This window comes from Heterocephalus glaber, unplaced genomic scaffold (genome assembly GCF_053883595.1).
Source record: "Heterocephalus glaber isolate CG9 unplaced genomic scaffold, H.glaber_assembly_v1.0 deba00001773, whole genome shotgun sequence".
Lineage (NCBI taxonomy): Eukaryota > Metazoa > Chordata > Mammalia > Rodentia > Bathyergidae > Heterocephalus > Heterocephalus glaber.
In genome coordinates, this window is record NW_028258463.1 from 11,887,545 (window position 1) to 11,912,303 (window position 24,759).

The 24,759-nt window shown below is 61.4% G+C and overlaps 1 protein-coding gene and 1 pseudogene across 10 annotated transcripts; both read right to left on the bottom strand.

Annotated features, from left to right (window-relative positions):
• Positions 1–406: 406 nt before the first annotated feature.
• On the bottom strand, positions 407–21,381 carry Mpp2 (MAGUK p55 scaffold protein 2). Of its 10 annotated transcripts, none has more exons than XM_013077609.2 (14): positions 21,291–21,381; positions 19,846–19,907; positions 17,181–17,299; positions 4,562–4,714; positions 4,335–4,484; positions 3,994–4,221; positions 3,376–3,507; positions 3,198–3,303; positions 3,013–3,081; positions 2,764–2,925; positions 2,457–2,659; positions 2,239–2,367; positions 1,435–2,142; positions 407–942 (listed from the first exon to the last, which is right to left on the bottom strand). In XM_013077609.2, exons 2-13 carry the CDS (start codon positions 19,874–19,876, stop codon positions 1,966–1,968), a joined length of 1,659 nt encoding a protein of 552 aa, XP_012933063.1. In that variant the 5' UTR covers positions 19,877–19,907; positions 21,291–21,381; the 3' UTR covers positions 407–942; positions 1,435–1,965. The 10 variants fall into 10 exon arrangements, with proteins under 10 accessions (XP_012933063.1, XP_012933066.1, XP_012933065.1 ...); XM_013077612.2 differs by having other exon boundaries at positions 4,368–4,484; positions 21,291–21,358; XM_013077611.2 differs by having other exon boundaries at positions 2,484–2,659; positions 21,291–21,358.
• On the bottom strand, positions 7,997–8,730 carry LOC147821076 (sentrin-specific protease 5 pseudogene; annotated as a pseudogene).
• Positions 21,382–24,759: the final 3,378 nt, after the last annotated feature.

The window sequence follows — 24,759 nt, forward strand, 5'->3', positions numbered from 1 at the left end:
TATAAGGATCCGGGCTCCCCGCACGCTTCAGTGAGGGTTCATCACAACCCCCTGCAGTGGCATCTAGACGACACCCTGATGTCACCTACGAGCTGGAGCCGGTTCCAGTCCTAGCACTGGGGCGTGTGGCACCTTCACAGGGCAGGTTAGAGCCCAGCACGGCACGACTGCCCCAGGCCTCCGGTGCCCAGCGGGCCCACCCAGGTCAGGCGGGGCTGGAGTCCATCCAGCCCCAGGTCTCACTCCTGGCACAGCCTCTGGGAGCAGCTTGGGGGGCGGGACAGGGACCAAGGGCGCACAGGAAACGACAGCAAGCCAGCCTCCCCTGTGGAGGCCCTATCTCTGTCCTGGCCCTCAGTGGCCCCACAGCTGTTCCCCGGCCTGGCACAGACAACAGGGCCCAGCATTCACTTTCACGTTTAATCAAAGGGAAACAAAGAAAGCCTGTCAGGAATCGAGCACTGTGGCCGAGGGTGGAGTCTCGGAGCCAGCCTGGGCCCACACCTGTCAGGCACCAGGCGGGGCGCAGCAGGGAGGTAGAGGGGCTCCTGCCCTTGGGGTCGGTCTCGGCAGGCGAGGAGCAGGTCTGCTCCATCCCTCTACTTGGGCGGGGTTCTAAGGTTAGCGGAGGGGGGGGGTCCTTCCAGGAAGGGGACTGCGAGTGACATGGCGCCCCCCAACCCGCCCCTGCAGGCTGGGGTGATGCCAGGAGCACCCCAAGGCCGGGAAGAGGGGGTGAAGGGCACCGCACAGTGGGTGTGGAGCCAAGGGGTGAGGGCTTGGCGGCCATGAACCAGTGGGAGTCCTACGAGGATAAACGTGTCTCTGACATGTGATACATACTCTGTTCTCCCTCCCTCCCCAGGACAGTGGTTCAGGGCCAGCTCCAGCTGACGCTGTGGCAGAGATGACTGGATTCTCAGAGGGGCGGGAGGCACAGGGCTGTGGGGACACAGGGACCCTTGTGAGCACAGATGGGTGTCCTGGGGCCACCCCTGAGGGGACAGGACGAGGACAGGTTGGGGGTCCTAGGGACCTCCTGTGAGGCTGGGGTGGAGTGTCCTGCGGAGGCCCCTAAGAGGCTGGGGGCATCTCCTAGAGCCCGGGGCAGGCTGTCCAGGGGTTCCCTGTGAGCGTGAGCGCAGGGTGGGGGCATCCCAGGGACCCCTGGGAGCACAGGCTCACCTTGGGAGGACTGAGGGCGAGGGGAAGGGCTGTGAACTCTGGGGACACCTGAGACGGGACTTCCTTCACGAAGGGGGTTCTCCTACTTTATCAAAGGGCCCTCCCGAGGCCTGGGGGTGACATCCGGTGGGGGACAACAGGAAGGGGAGAGACACATCCTAGAGGGCCACGCTGGGCATCTGGAACGAGGGTCTCTCCGAAGCCCCCCCCCCCGAGAGGCCCCCCAAAGGAAACTCCCTTTGTCCTCACCAAGCCCCGCACCCCAGGGTCCAGGTGCTCGGCAGGGTGCCACAGGTGATGGCTGAGGCTGGGGTGCAGGAGCTGCCAAGTGCCCCGGCATTTCCAGGCCAGGACAGGCAGAGGTCAGGGACAGGAGGCAGGGCTGTCTGCCCTCTTCCCACCAGGGATCGGGAGACTCAGGAGAGGGCTCGGCAGTGAGAGCTGGGGGTGAAGGGGGCACCCACTCCTGTGCCCATGGGGATAGCTCGCTCCCAGGACTGGAAGCTCAGGCATCAAAGCCAGGAGTGGGGGACACAAGGGGTCAGGCGGCCGGGAGAGGTGGCCAGAGCGATCGACCAGCCGTGGGACCCGGAACAGTTTCCTCTGTGGCCTGAACACTATGGAGGTGACTCTGAGGCCCTCCCCGGTCCCGCCTGGCCCAGGAGGGACACCTGGCGGCCAGAGGGCACGGGGGTGGGCAGCACCTGGGCATGGACGCGCCCCATGAACGCCCAGCTCCAGCAGGGCCTGTGCACCCCACCGGCCGGGGCCGGGCCGGGCTCAGTACACCCAGCTGACGGGCACCCACTGCGGCTCGGTGCGCAGCTTGTCCATGGCGGCCTGCAGCTCGCGGAAGGTCCTGTCCAGGTTGCTGTTCACCAGGCTGAGGTCGAAGTAGTGCCCGTAGCCGCGCTGGATGCGGCCGCTTTCCTCCACCGTGCGCCGCAGGTCCGCCTCCTGCCGGAAGGGGACGCCCCGTCAGGGCCTGGGGCCTCGCCGGCCTCACCTGGGGACCGCGGAGCCCGGGCGGCGCCCCCTCCCCCCGGGCCGCACCGTGAGCTGCTTGGTGGACACCCCGCTCTCCAGCGCCGCCCGGTTCATGGCGCGCAGGGTCTCGAAGTCTGGGGCCTCGATGAACACCACGTACGGGACGAACTCAGCCGTCCGTAGCACCTTCACGGCCTGCAGGAGAGGGGAGCAGGGAGTGCGCCCCGCTCGGCCGGGACGCGGAGGGCGCCGGGGCGCGGGGCCGGGCCGGGCCGGGCGCGGACCTGGGGGTTGACGTCCAGCACGCACACCTTGCCGGAGGCCACCACGCCGCGGATGGAGTCCACGCGCGTGCCGTACAGGTTGCCCTCGTACTCGCCGTGCTCCAGGTAGCGCCCGGCGCGGATGTCCGCCTCCATCTCCCCGCGGGACACGAAGCTGTAGCCCTGGCCTTCCCGCTCCGAGTCCTTGGGCCGCCGCGACGTGTCTGGGAGAAGCGCCAGGGCCGTGGGACGCGCCCGCCCCTGCCCTCGGCCTCGGGCTCGCCCTCCCCGCCCGCAGGGGGCGCCCGCCGCCCGGCCGCGCACTCACAGGGCACCGTGGTGCCGTAGCGATCCGGGTCCCACAGCAGCAGCTTGTTCTTCAGGCAGCGCCGGCCCACGCCCTGCGCCCCGATCAGCACCAGGGTTTTCCGGCGGAACGGGGGCACTCGCGCCACCTCCTCGTAGATGAGCAGCTCGTGGCGGTCGAACTCTGGGCGCGGGAGAGGGCACTGCCCGTGACCGGGCTCTGGGCGCAAAACCAGGAGCCAGGGACGGGGACCGGGGCGCCCACACCCACCTGCGTTCTTGGTGGTCAGATACATCATCCGCTTCTTTTTCTTCCCCGAGAGGCTGCCGCACAGGGTCCCTGGCCGCGGGGAGACGTGGTGAGCGAGGCGAGGCGAGGCGAGGCGAGGCGGGGAGGCGGGGAGGCGGGGAGGCCGGGCTGTTCCTAGATGGGGTCTGGAGTCCCGGTCTCCCTACCTGAGGTCGGGGTCAGCTCCAGGTCGCGCTTGACGAACGCCTTGCGCTTCTCCTCCAGCAGCTGGCTGGGGATGAGCCCGGCGCTGCCCCCCTCCACGTGGCAAGCCTGCAGGGACAGGGGTGTGCTGCCGAGGTCCACCGCGCCCCGCCCGCCCTGCGCCCACCGCACGAACCCCACCTGCCACCAGTTGGCGTCGTCCTGGTTCACTATCTGCAGCAGGTCCCCGGCGCTGAAGCGCAACCCGGCCTCCTTGCAGGGGATGAGGCTGTCGCGGGCCGGGTCGTAGTCAAAGTGGCATTTCACAAACACCTGGCCCCGGAGGGAGCGGAGCGGCAGGGTCAAGGCAGGGGGAAGAGGACGGTGCTGCAGGCCACCCCTGCCCCCAGACCCGCCCGGCCTGGCCCCAGGCTCCCTTGGCATCTGGGCCTGAGGGGCTCAGACGGGGCGGTGGGGAGCTGCCCAGACCGGGAGGCAGGCGCCCTGGGGAGGGGGCTCTGGCTGAGAGAGATGGGAGCCGGGGAGTCAGCCGGACCCCTAGAGCCCCCAGCCAGGCGGCAGCTGCCAGGGATGTGACCCCCGCACTGCCCCCCATGCAGACTGGCAGGAGGCAGCACTCAGTGCAGGGTGGGGACACGCACAGCCCCTTGGCACAGACACGGGGCCTCACCCTGAGGCGGGCACACGTGGCAGCACATGTGGAGGTCACGGGTGGCTGCGGATGGCCACCACTCAGCCTCAGGCCGACGGGCCGGACAGGGTTTCCGGGAGCAGGGCCTGGCCGGCGGGCGGGCACACCTGGCGCGGCAGGTGTGGCTCCTGGTAGCTGGGCAGGATCTTGAGGACGACACTGCCACTAGCGCTTCGCAGCAGCTCCTGCAGGGCGCGCGGGTCGCTGCCCACCGGCTGCCCGTTGGCCTCCTTGATGACGTCGCCCACATGCAGCAGGCCCTGCTGCGCCACCATGCCGCCGTGCAGGATGCGCGCGATGACCAGCTCGCCGCCTTCCACGCGGAAGGTCACGCCCTGGCGGGGAGTGAGCTGAGCGCGGGCTGCAGGACCCCACCCGGCGTCGCAACCCCACAGGGCCCTCCCCGGGCCCCGGCCCCTCTCCCCGGGCCCCTCTCCCCGGGCCGCACCAGGTGCTCTCCGGCCGTCTTGCGGATGCCCACCATGCGCACAGCGTCGGGCGGCACCGGCTGGCTGCCGAACGCGGGGTCCAGGCCCGGGCTGGGCGGCGGCGTCTCGTAGGTCTTGGCGGCCACTGAGTCATGGGTCTCCAGGAGGGACTGAGTCGGGGAAGAGGAAGGACGTGGGGTCGAGCCCCAGCGCCCGCCGTCAGCAGCCCAGCCTCCCTGCAGCCCACCTGGAAGTGCGGCTCCTGCAGGATGTGCGCCAGCTCGGCCGCCGGGCCGCTGTGCTCCACCAGCTGCGCCAGGTCCCGCAGGATCTCCCGCACCAGCTCCAGGTTGTTGGCGCGCACAGCCTCCAGCTTCGTCTCCTCCAGCCGCTCATGGGCCTGGGGCGGGCGGGCGGTGAGGCGGGGCCGTGGAGCCCGCACCCTGCAGGGCACTGGGCGTCACCACCTCCCAGTCCTCCCTCCACCCCGCGGCACACAGAGCCCACCGCGCCCTCGCTCCCGAGGGCCTGGGGAAGCCAAGGACCGACTTCCCCTGTCCCCTGCGGAGGGTCACCGGAATCGCACTGTCCTCAGCTCCCAGGTGCCCGAGCCCCCTCTGTGACTATGCCCAAAGCGTGCTGTAGCAGTGCAGGCTGCAGAGCTAACCCTCCACTGGCTTACTTTAGGAGCGAGTCTGACCGAAGCTACGTGACTCACAGAACCACCTCACGGGCACTGCGGCAGGGTGCAGTGTAACACAGTTTAGCACGGCCCCCCCCATGGCGTATGGAGCTGTGCGGCTGATACGAGGTAACATCCGCAGCTGAGGTCCGAGTCATCGCACCCAAGCTCTGTTCCCGAAATTAGTGCTTTCATAGCTTGAAGGACAATGCTCTAATTACAACCACACATTTTGTCTATCTTGCTTCTAATTTGAAAATGCTTTGACTTCTCTTTAAAGCCCTGCCTGCATTAGTTTCCATGGTGATTTCACGTATTGCACCTTTTACCCTGATTGATGAAGAATAAAATTCGGTGGCAGAGATGGGCCAGTTCCTTTTGCCAAAAGAGCATTGGCCGTCCCAGTTCACTTTCTCTTCAACTGTCTTGAGTTTTTCTTCAACCTTGAGGCGCACACTGGGTGGGTGGGGACTAGAGACTTGCTGCAGGAGACTCCAGCAGGCAGGACTCTGCGGTTTGGAGTTGAAGGATGACCTCCTCCTGGATCACAGCAGGGGTGAGGCTGGGGACCCTGTGGCCTAGGAGCATCAGGGTCACCCGGACTCGGCGTGGACCTGCAGCCCTGGCCCGGCCCCCAGTGCAGGAGGGACGAGAAACCAGCGCTTGGTGCCAGGAGAGCCCTTGTGGCCCCACTGACTCCGGGGCCCCAGGCCGAGGACTCTGAGAAGGGGAAAGAAGCCCCGGAGCAGCAGCAGCGCGGTGGGGCGGGGCGGGGCGGGGCGGGCCAGGCTGGAAGCTCCAGGGTAGAGGTGCCTGCCAGCCGCCCACAGGCCGTGATCCCCTCCATGCTTCTTCCTGTATTTCCCAGGACGCGTTCCGCTCAGTGCCGGGCCACAGTCACCAAGAAATTTAACCTCTTCCTGGCAGCCCACATTCAGAGGGTCATGACTGTCCCCAGGGTCCTTTGCACTTTTGTGTTTTAGGGCCCAGCACCTAAGCAAGGACCATGGCTGCATCCGACTATCACCTCTTTCATTCTTTTTCCTGGAGAGGGGTCTCGCTGTGTGGCCAGGCAGGAATGGGGCTCGGTTTCCCCAGCGCTGGTTCTGGGGGTTTGCACAGAGTCCCCAGGGCGGGTTTGTCCTCCTCCCCACGATCAGACTGAGGTCAGCCGGCCGGGCAGGGCTCCTCGGGGAAGCCATGTCCCCTGTGCGTGGGGACCCGTGACTGCTCCCAAGAGCACTGGCCAGTGGACTCAGCCCCCACGCACCTACCCGGGTCAGTCATTCCACAGGGGGCGGCAGAGCACTCTGAGCCCCACTGCCCATCTACACCGCCTGCCCAGCTGCCACTCCTGGACCCCTCTCCTCCCTCCTGCCCGCCCCCTGGCATGGCCGTGGATTTCCACATGTCCCTGTCCCTTACCGCTGCAGCCCAGTCAGCTGAGTTTCCCCCAAACGTGTCCAGGGCACCCCCTCCAGCCAGACTGGCTCATCCTTGCTGTCCCTGTCCCACACCAGGCCTAGGGTCCTTAGCTGCTCCAAGGAGCCCTGATCTGGGCCCAGGGTCCTCACTGCTCCTAGGGCTCCGGTCTCGCTCTGCAGTCTAGCCTGGCCTTGAACTCACTCTGGCCCAGGCTGGCTTCAAACTTGTAACACTCCTCCTGCCTCAGCCTGCCACCGAGTCCAGGGATTATAGGTGTGAGCCACCACACCCAGACACCCTTAGCCCTTTTTCTTTTCTTTTTTTTAATATTAAAAAAATACATTTGGGGGCAGAGGATTTAGCTCAGTGGTGCTGCTGCCTGCCCCACAAGCGCAAGGGCCCGAGTTCGATCCCCGGTACCAAAAAAAACCCCCCAAAAAACATTTTACTTCCCCAGATCAGAAAAGATAATTGGGTAAATTTACTATGAATCTTTCCACATTTCCTTTCCTTTTCAATATGTCACAAAAGGCCAGATTACAGGTGGAAGATTCACTGCTTTCATCCTAATGCAGCTAAGTATTTTGACGGGCCACTTTAGGGCCTGTCCCAGGAGAAGAATTTCATTAGCAAGAAAGAAGCAACTCCCGTGCTAGAAAGTTAGGACTGGGTGGGCAGAAGCCACACAAGCCTTGCATGTTGCTGAGGTCACTGAAGAGAGAGGAGGAGGGAGACATTTCTAAGATATCTCCCAGGGAACCAAACTATTACCTCCCTTCCTCTCTGCCCACCTGCAAAAGACCTGGTTAGACTATGGTTTTGAATGTCTATATTTCAGACAGAAATGTAGTTGGTAAATTTTAATTTCTTCCACACGGAAGGCCACATAAGGGAAGTGACAACTTGCAAATTACTTCCAGAAAGGTTGAATTCTCATTTGACCACTAGTTCGATGGTTGCTAAATTTTTTCACAGGTCAAAACCAAAAATCCAGGGACTTCAATGTCCCAGCAAAGGCCTTTATGAGCTATGGACTGTAATTCCCAAGAGCAAGGCTAAAATCTCATTTGTTAAGATAACTGGCACCCAGGACGCTGCTTTCTGCTCAGGCCCTGACGCTCCCCAAGCAGGCGCTGTGCTGCCAGGAGCCTGAGCTCTGACAGCCGCCTGCCTGTTCACAGCTGCAGCCTGGCCCCTCAGGGGAAGTCAGCCAGAGTGCGGCTGGCAAAGTAAATGGGGCGGGCTCCGTCAGGACACTCCCGGCTACCCCTTATGCCCCAGGAAGCACGTCCTACTCTGAGTTATGCTGTATCAAAAACACCTTGCATCTTTTAGGTTCTGGGATTAAAATTTAAACCTGTATTCAGTTCACTTCTAACTAAGTTTCAAAAGTAGCACCAAACCTACTAGACTTTTTAAATACTCTTCACTGCATGCTCTGTCTGTAGGCATGCATTTAGATCATAAATATTAAATATGGGAGGGACACGCAGAACCCAAAAATTAAAAAGGAAACCGAAATGGACATTAACAAAGTACATGGTAGCTGGAGAAATGAATAAGGGCAAAAACAAATTGGAGGTAACAATAATGACCCAATACTACTGATTTGAACATCTGTAAAAATCCAAGTAAGTGGAGATTCAAGTAACAAAGCACCACTCCAACTTGGTCAGACTTCGTGAGTCCTTGGCAGCGTCAGTCCGGGGCCGGCACTTGCAAGGCGCCTTGCAGACCCGCTTGCATGCGCGGCACGTCTTCTGCGGAAACTGGAAAGGCTGCTCTGAGGCCAGGCACTTGCAGTCACTGTCACTGTCCTGCTTGGAGTACACTCCCCAACAGCAGTCTGCCCACCCTGAAGAAACTCAGGTCTGTTTTTTTCTCTGAGGTCAGTCAGCAAATACTTTCTTAGATTCTCTACGCAAAACTTAAAACGAACCATGAAATGAAATGATTCGATTAGAGACTGTTACTGTAATGAGAGACCAGTGGATTTCCAGGTGAACAGGAATCGACAGAAGACTCTTTTTCAACAAATCCACCTTTTCAGTTCATCTCTTAACTCCGCTATATCCTTTGGTTACCAGCTGTCCATGAAGAAGCTGTTGAAGAAGGAACTTTATCTGGGACTGCATCCATTATCAGCCTTACATGTCAATGACCTGGTCACTCAGCCAGTTCTGACCGTCCACAGCCAGCATGTGCTTATTGTACAAGATGCAGGAGTTGCATTTTTGATGTCTGGCCCAATAGTTTGTTATTTCCCTATTAATAAATGGTTTTCTATTAGAAAAGTCTTCATTAAACTTTTTTTAAAAAAGAAAAGTCTTCATTAAAGACATCTTTTAATCTTTCAAGGATGTCTTTTTCACTAAGTGGGACCAAACTGCCATAGTTTTTCATAACCTCCTTTAGGAATCCAGAAAGACAAATGGACAGCAGCTCGTCACCCATGGGTGCCACCTCTCACTGTTCTCGAAAGGGACTCTCTAGCTTGGGCTCACTGCATTCAGAGGTGCTTCGAGCAGATCTTACAGTACAGGCGCTCCAGCAGCTCAGAGCAAGGATGTTCTGCTTGAGCACCCCTGCTCCTCTATCTCCCCATTCTGGGCTCCACAGTCTGACGGGAAACAGGCCCATCCACGCCACTCCCGGCTCCCTTGGTTGCGGACTAAGTCTCTAGGTGCTGGGGAAGGGGGTGGGCTGCAACTGCAGGCCCCCACGGTATCCCTAAGGGTCTCTTGATGGTCTCCAGTGACTTTCTGTACCCGGCTTCGCTGGGCTTTTCTTCGCGTACAGACTTTGCTTTTTGATCTGAGAACCCTATACAGAAATCTCATTGCGGATAATTTCTCATACATCGTAAGAGGAGACACTTCTATTCTTCGATGTTGGTTAAGGTCGGCTTTTCTTGGAATCAGGAGCCCTCATTCCTGCAGCACTCCAGCCCTTGGTAGCAGCCATAACAAAAGCGTTTTCTCTTATGGTTGCTCAAAGTGACCACTCTCTCCTGGACTCTGGCTCTCCCCGCCTGAACGTCATGAGAAAGGCATGAGGTGCTGTCCTCGGTCTTCGACCACTGACCTGACCTAAAACACTATTTGCTGGCAAGCCAGTGACTGCCTTCAACAGAGTCTTCTCCCTGCAGGACTCACAGTCTGAGTTCTTCACTGAGGACGGTGACTTGTCTGCATGGAGTCTTAGGAGGCCCCTTGAGGAAATGAAGTGCTGAGTGTTCTTTCCTTCCACTTGGGAAGACACAGTGCTAGCATTCGGAGTAGCCACACTGGGCTTAGTCTTAGCACACAGGGCTTCATCTTGGATCCATGTTTTCTGGATTCCAGGAGCCTTTTCTCTACACTGGAAATACCCCAACTGTCTGTTCCAACTAACTGGCCTTCCTAACTTAGCTTTCAGAATGCACAAGTGTTGGTGAAAATAGAATTTCTTAACGCCTACAAACCCTGTATTCCACTTCTCAGAAAAGGTGAAGTAAATTCCTTTCCTCTGTAGATTTTTCCTCTGTTTCTTCATTTTTCTGATGCATAATGAGATCTGGATGTAGCTTGGCAAGTAAGCAAAACTTCACTTGCTGGAGCGACTCCACCAGGATGGCCAGGCACACTGCAGCTGTGGGCGGGAGTGAGCTACGGCATGAATTTCCACAGTGACCCTCTCACTCCGCTTCCACGGGACTGGTCCCCAGGTGTACACCCGAGTCCCTTGCTCCTGGCACCCACTCCGCCGCTGGCCTAGGTGCTGAGAGAGCTGGAACTACGGCTTCGCCTCGGCCAGCTTGGGGGAAAGAGCCAGCAGCGAGGAGGGGTCCAGCCTGCTCTTGGCACCCATGGCCCTACAGTTCCTCCAGTGCCCTCTTAGCCCTTTTTCAATGTTTATATTGAGGCAAGTAAGTTGCTCAGGCTGGCTGCAAACTTGGAGTTCTCCTGCCTCAGCCTCCTGAGAAGCTGTGATTACAGCTGTGTGTCACAGGGGATTATTTCTTTTTCTTTTTTTTTTTTTTTGGTACCGAGAATTGAACTCGGGTCCTTGCGCTTGCGCAGCAGGCCACAAAACCACTGAGCTAAATCCCCGGCTCGGGATCATTTCTTAACTCCCTCGGTCAATCCAGAGAATTTCAATCAAAATCAAACACAACGGGTGTTTCCCCACTTTCCCATTCCGTATTCACACCTCCCCTCTCCCAAAGGACCACACTGGGTGTAGTGATGCTGGCCTGTCCTCCCAGCACTCAGGAGGCTGAGGCAGGAGGATGCTGTGAGTTCAAGGCCAGCCTGGGCTACAGAAGGAGACCCCATCTCAAAAAACCAAACAAACAAAACTAAAAATAAAGAACCACTCTTACTACTGTGGCACCGAGGATTAAATTTCAAATTGGAGTGCTGGGGATTCAGCTCAGTGGTGCTACCACCTGCCCTGCAAGCACTAGGACCCAAGTTTGTTCCCCGGTACCAAAAAAACCCCACAAAACATTTACCTAAAAAAAAAAAATTCAAATTGGATTCTGGAGGGGAGACAAACATGCAGACCACGGAGAGTACTGTAAGCATTTAAACAGCCACGTTAGACAGCACTGCAGCCTCAGCCGGGTCCCTTGCGGTGAGGGCTAGAATCCTGATGAGCCGTGTCCCTGTAACTGGTGCAATCTGACACCTGGACAGAAGCACTGGCCTACACTTAATGTGGGGGTTTGGCTTTTCATTCTTCTTCACTTAATTTCATCTTTTAAATGCGTGCTGCATGCACACGGCTCCGGCCCATTCACACCCAAGCCCCAGAGGGGGCCGTGTTCATTCATGTTTGGTTTACTCTGTTTCCCCAAAGCAACTATTTTCCTCTCTTTCTTACACGAAGGTAGCTCACTGGGCCAGGGTGGAGCTTGGTGAAAAGCCCTTGGCCAGCACCCACGAAGCCCCAGCTCTCTCCCCAAGGCTGAGGAACCTAGGCCTCTCATGGTGACCCAGGGTTTGCCTCTTAGTTTGTCTGATTTGTTTGACCTGTAGCCTGGTTTTACACTTAACAATATGCATTGGAAATCACTGCACACCACTACGTGGAGAGCTTCCACTATTGTTATTTGTTTTGTTTTGTTTGGTACGGGGAATCAAACTCGGGTCCTCGTGCTTACGCAGCAGACAGCGAAACCACTGAGCTAAATCCCCAGCCCTGTTATTTGTTTTTTAAGACAAGGTCTCACTGTGTAGCCCAGGCTGGCCTGGCACTCATGGTGATCCTCCTGCCTCAGTCTCCTGAGTGCTGGGATGACAGGCATGTGCCACCAGGCCCGGCTGTATCATTAGTACTTTGTAGCAACTGCATTTGGGTCTCCAGTCTCCATGTGTGCAAATTTGGGTTGTTCTAGTTTTCACTGCTGCAGGCAGTGCTGGCTGATTAACCATGGGGCTGAGCGGTGTGGACAGGTGAGCAGGTCTGGCCCTGAAGCCTTGTGGGGTGGAGCAGTTCGCACGCATCGAAGTTCTCTCGGATGCCCTCAGACGCACACAGACCCGGCCTGGCCGGGGGCAGGGGGAGGTCTCCCCGGGGCCCAGCGGTGCCGACCAGGGTCTCCGCTTGCTTACCAGAAGCACCGCCCAGCAGCTCCTGCCAGGGCAAGGGACACCTGCCCGCCTCTGTGGGCTCCCTGTCGTGCAGCATTTACCAGTTTCCTATTCATTTGCTTTTCCTTTTCCCATTGGTAAACGTTCTCCCTGCACTGAGTCCGTCTCTCGCACCCGTTTCCCTAGCTTGTTGGCTGCCCTTTGATTCTCCTTACCATCTTCTGGCCGTGCCGAGAAAACACATGGGCCATTTCGGAAGTGTACCTGAGCCCCCATCTGTCAGCTGGCTTCATCGTCCAGCCGCCCATGAACAGTCTGGCTTCACACGGCCTCCACCCACGTGCGGAATCATTTACGCAGCGTGATCACCTGCGGCCATTTCAGGGCGCTCGTAAGAGACGCGCACGCTAGGGACGCTTACGTACATCGTCACACCTAGGAGCTTAGAGGTGTGTTGTGGAGGACACTCAGCCGCTGTCTGTACCTGGTTTCTGGGCATCTCGTGGTGCTAAGTCAGATCTCCTCAAGGGCACCCAGAGTGGGAAAGCCTTTACCAGCTATTCGGGTAAAGGACTATTATCTAGAATACACAACAAACTCAAAAAAATCAGACCCCCAAATTTACAGACCCAATGCAAAAATGGGCACTGAAATGAAAAGATACTTCTCAGATGAAGAAACAGCAAATAAATACATAAAAAAAATGTTCAACATCACTGGTCATTCATGAGATGCAGATGAAAACAACACTGAGATTCCACCTCACCCCAGAAAGAACGGCTGCTATCAAGAAATCAACCAATAACCAATGCTGGGGGGGGCTGTGGGGAAAGAGGAACCCTGCTCCACCGCTGGTGGGAGTGCAGACTGGGTCAACCACTGTGGAAATCAGTGTGGAGATTCGTCAAAAAACTAAAACTGGAGGCTCCATTTAACCCAGCTATTCCCCTGCTGGGGATCTTCCCGAAAGAATTAAAAGCATCCTAGGACTGGGGATTTAGCTCAGTGGTTTCACCGCCTGCTGCGCAAGCACAAGGACCTGAGTTCGATCCCGAGTACCAAAAAAAAAAAGCATCCTACCACAGTGATATATGTGCACCCGTGTTTATAGCAGCACAGTGTGTAATAGCTAAAGCTTGGAAACAGCCCAAATGCCCATCAGCTGACGAGTGGATAAAGAAGATGTGGGTTTTTACAAAATGGAGCACTACTCTGCTATAAAGAAGGATGAGCTTCAGACATGTGCAGCTAAATGGATAGACCTTGAGACCATACTCTTAGGTGAAATAAATCTGACACACGTGTTTAAATATCGTGTTCTTTCTCTGGTGTGAGAACCTGAATGTGGAAATAAGGACTGAGATGTATAACGGATGTTGGGAAATGGAAGAAAATGTTTACATGGGAAGGGGAACAGGGAGGGGAGAGGGGAGAAAGGAAGGAAGCGACAAGAAAACAAGTGAAAACGGAAGGGAAAAATGGAAACAAAGCTTCTGTACATAGGGAGGGAGGGAGATTGAGGGAGGAATGGGAGAAGAGAAAATTTATTTGAATGAATGAATGAGATCTCTTCAGTGAAGCGGGATCCAAGAGCCTGCCATCTGGATCAGAGAGGGGTCCTGGCAAAGCCTCACCTCCACGGCTTCCTTTCAGCTCTGTTTGTCCCAGGACAGCCTCTCCCCATCAGTCCTGCAGGACAGAATGGCCTGGCCAGAAGTTTCTTCTTTTAGGGCTTGAAACACCTCAGCCTAGGCAATCCTAGCCTTTAACGTGTATGTTGAGAAATCTGCTGTAAGACCAATGGGTTTACCTGGAAGCATGATTTTTTGTGTGTGCCCTTCTCTGACAGCTTATTTTTTTCTTTTTTTGGTTTTTGAGACAGGGTCTCTCCAGGTAGCCCTCCTGCCTCAGCCTCCAGAGTGCTGGAATGCAAGCGTGGCCCCCCACATCTGGCTTCTCTGACAGCGCTAAGATTCTGTGCTTGTTTTTTGATTTCTGGGATGTTGACCATCACAGTCAGGCGAGGTTCTTTTCTGATCACGGTGGTTTGGGGCTTTGTATGCAGCCGGGCCCTGCAGGGTCACCGCCAGCCAGGGCTGGGTCACGCAGGACCATGACGGTCCCCTCAGTCCCTGTCCCCCCAACTGCTGGACACTCACGCTCCTCAGGTGCCACTCAGCTGGCTCCCAGCACCTCCCACGGGGCCAGTACCACCCACAAACCTGGGTCCACAGGCCAGGACCACCAGGGAAGAGCTTGGGCCGGTGCGAAAGCCCGCGCCCTGCCTCCACCAGCCCTGCAGGGCTCGGGCTCCTCCTCCTGGCTTTTGGGCAAAGCGATGGTGCTTGGAGCGGGCGACACGGCACGCAAACAGCCCGCTGATTCACACTCATACGCACGGCCCTCACAGACCCAGCCGGCAGTGTCCCCACTGGCCCAGGCCACCGTTCCTGTGGCCTCCTGCCTCGGATTCCTGGATGACCACTGCTTCTGGGTCCCCCTGCTGTCTGCTTGCGGCTTGACTTCCCCGACTCTCATCCCTGTTCTGTCCCTTCTCAGCGCCCGGCCCTTCTGGGGAATTTCTCAGACCCGCTTGGCCGCCATCGCCCTAGAGCCAGCTCTGTGAATGGCGCTGTGAGCCCTGGCACGCAGCTCAGAGGCGGAGCCGTTATTCCAGCTCACGGTTTCCGAGCATTCAGTCCACAGTCGGCTCTGGGCTGTGTGAAGGTGGAAAGCCCTCCGAGCAGCCAAGGAACAGAGCGGGAGGAGCCAGAGCGGAAGGTGCCTGAGGTCACAGCCCAGTCCCATGTCCTCCTAAGGGGCCATCTGTAGCCATGGGCTCAATGGGGGTCCACCCACCTGCTCTCAAGCCGCCCCCTCCCAAGTCCCCTGGCCTGGTCACAGTGGCTGGTGCAGGAGTTTACGTCACCCCGAGAGCACGCAGGTGACTTCAGCCAGGCTGTGCTGAGCTCCAGGACTGTGGGACCCAGGGGAGCAGGACAGACTTGGGGCCACCAGCAGAGAACAGAGCACTGGGGTCACTGCTGCCCCCAGCTCAGAGCCTCCTCGTGCCTGGTGGGTGCACAGAGACGTTTGCTGAAGAGATGAAATAATGAATGAATGGATGGATGGATGAATGGATGGCTGGGTGGGTGTATAGCAGAGCTGGCAGCAATCCCCTCTCTGCAGAGCTGTCAAGCAGGCACCTCTGTTGGGGTCTGGAGAAAGAACCCCAAACCCGCGTTTCTGCTGCCCCAGGAGCCTCTCATGGAGAGATGAGAGCCAGGGCGACCCCAAGATGATGTCATCGGACGCATCCAACCCTGACACAGCTCTGGAAGGCTGGGGACCCAGAGACTCAGAAACCCTGTGCCACTGAGAAGCACGGCAGCTGCATGAGGGCTGCTCGCTGCTCCCTGGGGACAACCTCCCTGCCTGGGGCAGCCCGCGAGCGCACGAGCGGCCTACACACAGCACAGGCTGACACGGGCTTCTCGTCTACCTCGGCAGGCGGCCGCGCTGCGAGTGAGCCCAAGGCTTTGACACAGACACAGCTTCGCCACACTCCCTGGGCCTGGACACAGAAGACAGCATGCAGGCGGCCAAATAGGTGGGCAGATGTGAAGGGAGGGACACAGAAGGGAACAGGGAAGAGGATCTTGGCCAGGCACACTTGGATTTCTTAAAACAAAAGTGCAGGGGCCCGGGATTTAGCTCAGCAGTTTCGCTGCCTGCTGCACAAGCTCAAGGACCTGAGTTTGATCCCCGATACCACCCTCCCCAAAAAAAACCATAAGTGCAGGCGCCAAGGCGACTGTGGCCAGTGAGATGGGTCTCAGGGGCCCAGGATGTTATTTTCTTCACTCTTTCCTTTTATTGATAAAAACATTCCCTTGGCACCCACCATGGGCCAGGCAGCATCTTGGGCTCTGGGGACAGAGCAGTGAACCAAACAAATGTTCCTGCCCTGGCAGAGCTCACACTCTCGATGCCTGATGTGCACAGCTTTCCCTTTGTCTGTCTGTCTGTTTGTAGAGACAGAGTCTTGCTATGTTGCCCTGGGCTCAAGAGATCCTCCTGCCTCAGCCTCCCAAGAAGCTGGGACTACAGACACATGCCACTGTGCCTGGCTTTTTGCTGCTGATTTTAATGAATGAGTATAATTTCCAGTCCCGGAATGAAAAAGCAACCTGCCTATCTACTCCAATTGGCTTAATATTCTCATCGCCCAAATTTCTCAAAATTAACTCTCTCCAATTTTCCATGATCTGCTCCTCACCCCTCCCAGCCTACTTCCACTCCCGGATGACCCCAACCCTGCTGTCCCAGGGACACAGTGTCCTTGCAGCAGGACCTGGTCCTCCACACCCCAACCACGGGCCACAGCCGGCCTGCACAGGTCCCCATCACCAGCACCGCCTGCCCCTCCAGCCAGCACAGTCTGGCACCGCAGACCTCCTGTCCTCACCTGCTGCGGGTGACTCTGGGCCCCTGACTTCTCCCACCCCAGCACCTGCCCCTGCCCCAGACTTCCAGGTTGGGGCGGCCAGGCTCACGCCCGCTCCGGGGCCCAGCCCCTTGGCAGCCACACAGCCACACCGCACGTGGCCTGGGAGCCCGGAACAGCCCTGGGCACCTCTCCCCTCGGCCTGCCCCTTCCTCCTGCAGCCCACACCGGGGACCTGGGCAGGCCCAGCCCCGCCCTTGTCCCCCCTCCCAGCCTCTCTTCCGGCTCAGGCCCCGAGCGCCTGCCTCACCTCCTGCTCAGCAAGGTGTGTCCTCTACCCACCCCCGACTCTCCCTGCTCTCCCAGCTGAAGGCAGTACCAGCCCCGTGGCCTTGCACCCAAACCCCTGTTCCAGGAGTCCCCTCAAGCCCTGCGGCCTCGGCTCAGGGGCTCCTGCTGCCCCTGCTAACAGGTCCCTCAGCTGCAGGTGTGACCCCCGGCCATCACCCCAGGTACGCCCTGGACACCCAGGCCCCCACCTCACCCCCAGGGCCCTGGAGCTCTTCTGGGTCTGGGGCACCCACCCTCCATCCTCCTCCGCTTCCTCCCTTTCTGCCCCAGGCTGAGTTCAGTGCCTCCAAGCCCGAGTGCCCTGCTCCAGCATACCCTCAGGTCTCCCTGGTGTGGCGTGGTGTCTGCCACCTGCCCATCGTGCGCTGGGTACCTGGGCACCTACCTTAGCCAGGGACCTGACGATGGGGCTCTCCATGATGCCGCGAAGGAAGATCAGATCCAGCTCTGCGGCCCCAGCAGTGTTGGGCAGGGACCCCAGATTGTCCAGGACTTGCTGCATCGCTGCAGGTGGAGAGCGGATGAGCTGTTCGCAGACCATTGCCCCTTCCCCGGCACCCAGGTGCTCTGCCTAGGGACAGCCCGGCCACACACCGCACCCCGTGTAGCCGCCGCAGTCCTGGACAGGGCTGGCCTGGTGGCAGGAAGTGGGCTCAGTGGGCGGGGTGCCAGGGTGGAGCCAAAGTGGCTCAGAGCCAGCCCCACAGTGCAGACCCCAGCCCATGGGCCCCTCAGCGTCCAGGCCAGAGCCACACCCAGCCCAGTGGTGCCACTGTCCCTGCCTGGCTGGGTCTCTCCCCACCTCTGCCCGGGACCTGTGCCCAGTGGGACCTGTGGCTACTGGAGTGATGTAAAGTGGAACCAAAACCCCAGACGCTGACCGGGCACATACCGGGGTGGCAGTGGGCACCCAAGGGCAGTGGTCAGGCCAAGGTGCTCAAGGGCAGCAGCTGATTGTCCTGGATGGGGCCTGACAATGCCCAGGATCCCGAGGAGGGCACAGCTCAGGAGCCAGGCTGGGGCAGGCCCCAGGAGGGAGGAGGCACAGTGCGTGCAGTGTTCGTGGGGGCAGAGATGGGCAGGGTGTCATTACCCTGCCACCTGGCACCCACGCCTCCATCTGCAAGAGCACCGAGGGGGGCTGGCACCCCCTCCGCACCCATCAGGGCTGGCTGCCTCCCCGGAAGGATGGCGGGTAGTGGAGTGCGGACTTCTGGGTCCCCAGCAGCCGCATCTTGCCCGCCCTTGGCCCGAGACCCTTCTGCCTGGGCCAGGCTGGGCCCCCTGGACTCTGGGGGAAGCTGAGTCCACGTCCCCACCCTGCACGCAGCTGGTCCCTCCTACCTTCCCTCTGCAGCTCGGCTTCCTCCGAGGAGCCCAGGGACAGGCCCTCCAGGGAGGCCCCGCTGCCTGAGCTGCCAGCCATGGTGTCCCCAGCAGTGTGGGTCCCCAGACCCCAGGAAGGGGGCGACAGAGCCCGCCAATGGCAGCAGCGCTGGCAGGGAGGGGGCGGGGCTGGGGGTGGGGCGGAGGCAGTGGAGAGGTGTCGAGGTTCGTGCTTTGGGAGGTGGCAGTGTGGCACCCCTTCTGAGACCACTGCTCACAGCTGGCTGCGAGGCCCCAACTTACCCCCAACCTGTCCCCACCCCAGATTCCTGGAAGCCCCGTGCTGGTCCACCAGGCTACCTGCCCAACCGTCAGGCAAAGAACTCTGGGCCCCCAGGGCTGCCCCTAAATGCCCCCTTCGGGACGGCACCACAGCCACCTGGGCCAGCGAGGGAGGGGCTCCTCAGCCCTGGGACCAGGCCACTCGCCCTGGCCAGCGTCTGCTCCTCCCAGCTCTTCCCTCCGGAGGACCAGGCCAAGTTCCCTCACCCCGGTTGCCATGGCAGCAGGCAGGCTCACACAGCAGGACACAGCCTAGGGACAAGCGTGCGCCTGAGATTTAAAGGGACCGCTCCTCTGGGGGAGAGCAGCCCAGCACCTCACCTTGATCCCCGGAACCAAGCAGTGAGGGGAGGGAGAGGCCTCGGGTCAGGGCGGGAACCCAACACCAGCTGCACCACCACCTGCATCTCCCCCCCGTAACACTCCCGCGTTTCTCCAAGCCCAGACAGGGTCTCCTCTCCCTCCAAAAAGCCAAGACCCTGCTGACTGACGGGTGGGTGGGGAAGACTGGAGGAAGACTTCAGTCACTGCAGAGCCCAAGGCTCGGGGCCTCAGGGGCTGCAGCTGTCACATCAGTCTGGGGGAGCATCGCTACACCAGGTGACAGCGGCAGAATTCGCTGTGAGCTCTAAGGCCGGGACTGAGAGGGCCTGGACAGGCTGCCAGCACTGGTAATGGGCTTACGGGCAGTATGACAGGGAGGCCTCTAATCCTGGGCTTGGGATGGGCTTATTAACCCCAAGCGGCTTACGGTGCTGGAGCAGGGGACAGGCTGGCCGGGAGACAAGACTGGGCCACAGCAGAGGCACGAGCCTCTGCCACCAGAGCCTAACCTGGGGCCCTGGAGCGATCTCAGGGTGCGGGAACCCTGGAGTGGGACGCAGACGTGGGCAGGAAGCTGTGGTCTGTGAGCAGGCCCCACGGCTGTCAGCACTCAGAGGCCCAGGCCCACTGAGGGAGGAAGGTGGCCTTGCCTGGCACTCACCTCAGGGGAGCGGGGGGGGGGACCCTGGCACAGGAGGGAACGTGGGCTCTGAGGGCACTGGAGGCCAGCTCCCCACCTGTCCCATACCACTCCCTCACCTGGAACCTGCTGCAAAGCCACAGGCACCTGGCCTGGTCTCCACTAGCAGTTCCTGTACCCCAACTCTGCCCCCACACTTGCTGGCCTGGGGGGCACCACACCCAGCGATTCTCCAGCCAGCCTGGCCCTGCTCTGCTCCCCCAGTAACCGTGGGTCCCCCCAAGCAGGTACCCAGACCCTGGGGCACGCGAGTCATATTCTTCCTCTTCTGGGTCCCGGAGAAGCACCAGCTGCTATGCCACCCACTTCCCTGCCTGGCACCCCGAAACCACTGAAGTCAGCCACAGTCCCTCCTTACCCGACTCAGAGTTGGTGGCGGCAACTGGCATGGCAAGGTCAGCGAGGGCTCCACACTGTCTCCTGGGGAGGAGGGAGAGGATGAGAGGGCGCAGGGCCAGGCCCGATGGGCACCACGTAGAGGGGACACTGCCCAGAACCTGGGCACTGGATGGCAGCAGGGACCCCAGCAGTCCGGGGCGGGAAGGGCAGGTGACAGCCAGTGCCTGCTGGGGAGGACCAGGACCCCGAGAGGATCAGAGGCCGCCGCCTGGCCAGCATCACCAGCTGACAGGAAGGGCCGCGGGGAAGCCGGGCTCAGAGCCCGACACGGCAGCGTTTCTGCCCACCGAGGTCCTCTCTGACAGCAGGCCGGGCCGGCTCCGGTCTGAGTCCAAAGCAGGAGCCATCAGCGCTGCAGCTAGGAAGTTCCCCGAGAGCCAGAACCCAGGCTGGCCGGCATAGACCCGCCAGAAACACTGCACCTGGCCGACAGGCGCCAAGCTCCCTGGGGCCCTCCTGCCACTCAGTCTCCGGGTCTTATCCCAGGGCTGGGACCCAGGCAGGGACCACATCCTGGACTCCTCCCTGGGCGCTTCCTCCTGGGCCTGAGCTGCGATAAAAATCCCAAGTCCCTGTTGCCATGACGACCGAGGCAGCCCGAAGAAGGATGGGAGTGGGGGAGTCTGTGCTCCGGGGGTGGGGGCCCCAGAAAGGCTTCTCCCAGGGCCGCCGACCCGGCTTCAGTGAAGCCCCCGTCCACTGCTCCCGGCCCAGCCGTCACTGCACTCAGTCAGGTGTGGCGCTCAGGACCCGAGCCGGGCTCTCGGAAGGCGGCGCCCCTTGTGCTGGCACGGATGGTGCCCGCGCCCGCTGCCCATTCCCGCTGCCCCATTCCTAGGGCGAAGCGCCCAGAGGGAGCAGCCGGGGCGCGAAGAGGCGGGAGGGTCCCAGCGGGGCCCCACCCCGGCCTGCAGGGGAGGACAGTGCCAGGAGCCGGGAACGCGGCCCAGGGCCTGGGCTGGCACCTGGGGGCCTCGCCACCCCCACCCATCCGCGCGCTCAGACAGGGCCCAGCGCGGCCTAGGACCTGGGCGGGCGGGATGAGGTCACCGGGCCGCCTGCATCCCCGACCGCCCCCGCCCCAGCATCGCGGGCTCTCACCCTGGCCCCTATCCCGCCCCTCCGCGGCCTGGGGCTGGGGGACTCGGGACGCGCAGCCCCCGCCCCTGGAAGCCGGCGCTTACGTAACAGGGTGAGGGGTCCCCGCCAGCCCAGGCGACCCGGCCTGCGCCGCCTCGGCCGCCGTGGGGCGAGGCTGGGGTGGAGAGTGGGGGTCCTGCCTCGCTGGACCGGGGCGGGGGCCTGCGGCACCCCAAGGCGGCGGGCGGGGGCGGGGGACCAGGCAGGGGCTGCGCGGGGACGCGCGGCCCTGGGGGTTGCGGCCGGGTCGCTCTCGGCACCCACCTGCGCCCGCGGAGGCTGCGCGGCCGATCTCGGCCCGACTGGCGCGCGGGGGCGGAGCCTGGGGGAGGGGACGCGGCGGGCGGGGCCTCGGCGCGCGCCGGACCCGGGGGGCGGGGCCACCGCCAGGGGGCGCGCCACGCGGGCCTAGGCCTGGGGCGGCCTTGGGGGCCTCCGAGGGGGACACCCGGATCCCGGCCTCTAGAAAAATTCAAAAAAGGAAATGTCTTCGTGCGTGGGCTCGGGGCCCTGTCCTGTGTTGGGGGCCCAGCCTCCGAGCCCCGCTTCAGCCCCGGGCGAGGCACCGGTCCCAGCCCAGAGCTCCGCAGGGGTCGCTGGGGTGGAGCTCCCGCCGCCGAGCGTGAGAGGAAGAAAGCAAAGGGTTAGCGACCGGCGCCGCGGCCCCTGCTCACCCCGCCGCTGAGAGGCGTGGGGCCGGGGACCCGGGGCCCCAGCACTGGCCCAGCCGGAGAGCCCTGCCTCGGCCCGCCCCCACTCTCCCGCCACACACTGGGGGCCAAGATCAGAGAGGACCGCGTCAGGAATGGGCCGAACGTGGGGCTCGACGGGGCCGGGCCGCAGTGGGGTGGCCGAGGGCGGGGAGAGTCAGCGGCGTCACGCTGTCCCCTCTCATCCGCCCAGCCAGCCGATCCCCAGCGGGGCTGAGGAGCCCCGGCCCGCTCAGAAGGCCGCTCCACTCTCGCCGCTCCCCCGGCCGGGCCGCTGAGCGCTTGGCCTCGTCAGGGAGGGGGTGTGAGCCCCCCAAAGCGAAGGACCCTCGTCGGGGCCGCTGTCACCCCAGGACAGCGGCCCCGCGCCCTCAGCTGCGCCTCTCCTTCCCCTGAGGGCAGATCCTTCCAGCGGGGCCGGCGCAGGACCGAGAGAGACTGACCGCGGGGAGGAGCTGGACTCAGCGGGGAGATGAAGACGCCAGCAGGGGCGCCGGGACGCCCCCACCCCGCACTGCTCCAGGCAGGCCGGAGGGACGGCAGGCGCTGCCTAACCGGTAAACACCTGCTCATCAACTGTCTGGACTGATGCACTATTCTGCAGCGAGAAACCACTCACATGCGTGCAAAGACCTTTTGCAAAGATTACTTTAAAGCTAAATAGAATCTGCAAAGTCTTTTTCTCTGAGCACCCCTCGGTCACCCCCCACCTTGGAGCCCATGTTCGAAAGGACGCTCGGTGCCTGCCTCAAGCCCAGCCTCCCTCCTGGACCCCGCCCAGGCGGCCCCTGAGGACCCAGAGGCCTGGCCCTGTCCCCTCACAACTGAGGTGGGCGCCAGAGGCCCCGCTGCACCCGCGGCTGGGTGGATCCGACTCGTGTGTGCTCACTTGTGTATGCGCCTGTGCCCCAGGCCAGTCACACAGCTGTGCTCACGCTCGGTTTCCCTGTCTGCACCATGTGGTGCCAGCCTCCCCCTTGGACGAGGACACAAAGGCTGCTCGGTGGTTGCAGCCCCATTGGGCAGCAAGTCTGGCACCCTGGCTCAGGGCCAGCTGGGCAGCAGCCTCATGGCCTTGGGTCTCCCCAGGGTGGACGAGGTTACCCCAAGGCTTGCACAGCCCCGGGACACAGGTGGCATGGCCCCTTCCCACTGCCCACACACCCTCAATGGCACCATGCCTAGCCAACCGTGCCACCCACATCTCCTCTCCTCCCTCTAGCACACAGGCACAAGGGCTGCAGACCTTTGTGGGCACGAAGTAGGAGCCAGGGACGGGCAATGGGGCTGGCCTGGGCCAGCTGGTGCAGAGCCAGGGACCCCAGCGGAGTCCTGCGCCCACCCAGCACCCCATGTCCACTGCTGAGACCCCATGTCCAGTCATGCCTTGGGGCTCCCTGTGGACCCCGACATGGGGCTGAGGGGCCGGAGGAGCTGCAGATGGTAGGGGCCAGGAGGGGACCATAGGGCGAGCGGACCTAGGGTGGACACTTGGGGGACCTGCGAGGCCCCTGAGTTGCCATCTGGGGACAGAAGGAAAGGACAGAGAAGTGTGCCTGCCTGAAGTGGTGACTGGTGGAGGACTGTGGCTCACACAGGCACACACACGTGTGCACACACACGCATGCACGCGCACACAGGGAGGGGGATGGACGGGCCACCCTGTGCCTCCCAGAATAACGAGGGGTGCACCAAAGACCTCTGCTCCGAGAGGGCTGGCCGCAGAGGCCGTGCGAGGCTCAGGACCCCGTCGCCGGCTGGCAGAGGGAGGTGACAGGTGGGGTGGGGTGGGGCAGGGCTGCTTTCTGGGGGGATGGGCACGACGCTGGCTGTGGGCTCTGTGGACGAGCTGGAAAGCGAGCCGTGGCACGCGTGGGTGGGGGCTGTGCGCTGAGAGGCATCCTGGGAAGGGGTGAGGAGGGGGACCCTGCTGTGCTCCAGGCAAGGCTGGCGCAGGCCAGAGCCTCCCGGACAGCAGCGGCCCGACCCTTCGGACCCAGGTGCTTGAGACTCTTGACCTGAGGCCCCTCCCCAGCACCAGGCAGGAGCAGCCAGGCTCCAGAATTCGGTCCTGCTCTCCGAGGCTCTCTGATCCCTCCCCACATGGCTTTGGCCCTGCCAAGAAGTGACCCTGTCCTCACTGGTCCTGCTCAGACTCAGCACGAGACATGAAATCCACACCTAAATAAGACAGTTAACAGGTATTCACTCAACAAACCCCAGACCTGTACGCACCCTAGGCGGCAGGCAGCACGCGTGGGACACAGCTCCTTCCCTCTCCTCTCCAGGGGCTCAGCCCAGCAGCTCTCCCAATGCTGGGAGGCCAGAGCAGGAGAAGGAGGAGGACAGGGCGGCCGCTGTCAGAGCTGGGTGTGGTGAGATCCACCAGGCAGAGCTGCGGGGAGGGGGAGGACAACGTGGGGTTATAAAGGCACGAGGCTCTTCAGGAGGACTGGGGACCCCAAAAGTGACAACCAGACGGGCGCAGTCAGCGGGTAGAGCTGTGACAGCCCCCAGGGAACGCGTCCTCCCCGGCACGGCTCACCTGTGCTGGGCTGCGGTGCCCGGCTTCACAGGCCTGGTCGGGACATGCCTGACCCTGCAGAAATGCAGCCCCGGTCCCGCTGGGCCACGGGCCATCCCGCACACGCCAGGACTGCTGCCTGGGGTGACCTGAGATGGGGGGCAACACGTGAGCCTCAGACCAGCTCCACCGCCTCACGTGGGTGACAGCTCCGCTCCCCAGGGAGGATGTAGTGTCCTGGACGTCACACAGCTGTAGGTGGTGAGCGGGGGACCCTCCTCAAAGACTGCTGCCCCCCTCGGCGCCTCCCGGGTGCGGTGCCCCAGGGATCCCTCACTGCAGAAGAGCAGAAGGGACATGACGGCCCGGGGGCAGCAAGGCCCCTGCCCTGCGCAAGGCCCAGCTGGCACTGTCAGCAGGAAGTCGCTGTCGGAGCAGGCCTGGGCCAGGAGCGGGGTGACTTCCCGGCCAGCCACAGGCCTGCCCTGGGTCTTGGAGC

What these genes read in the sequence shown, in the direction of transcription:
- Mpp2 (XM_013077609.2), bottom strand. Translation starts at nt 19,876, where the DNA reads ATGCCAGTTGCCGCCACCAACTCTGAGTCGG. An exon ending in TCGTCAGGTCCCTGGCTAAG is followed by an intron (nt 4,715 to 17,180) that starts GTAGGTGCCCAG and finishes CGCCCGCCCCAG; the next exon opens with GCCCATGAGCGGCTGGAGGA. An exon ending in TGCAGGAGCCGCACTTCCAG is followed by an intron (nt 4,485 to 4,561) that starts GTGGGCTGCAGG and finishes TCCCCGACTCAG; the next exon opens with TCCCTCCTGGAGACCCATGA.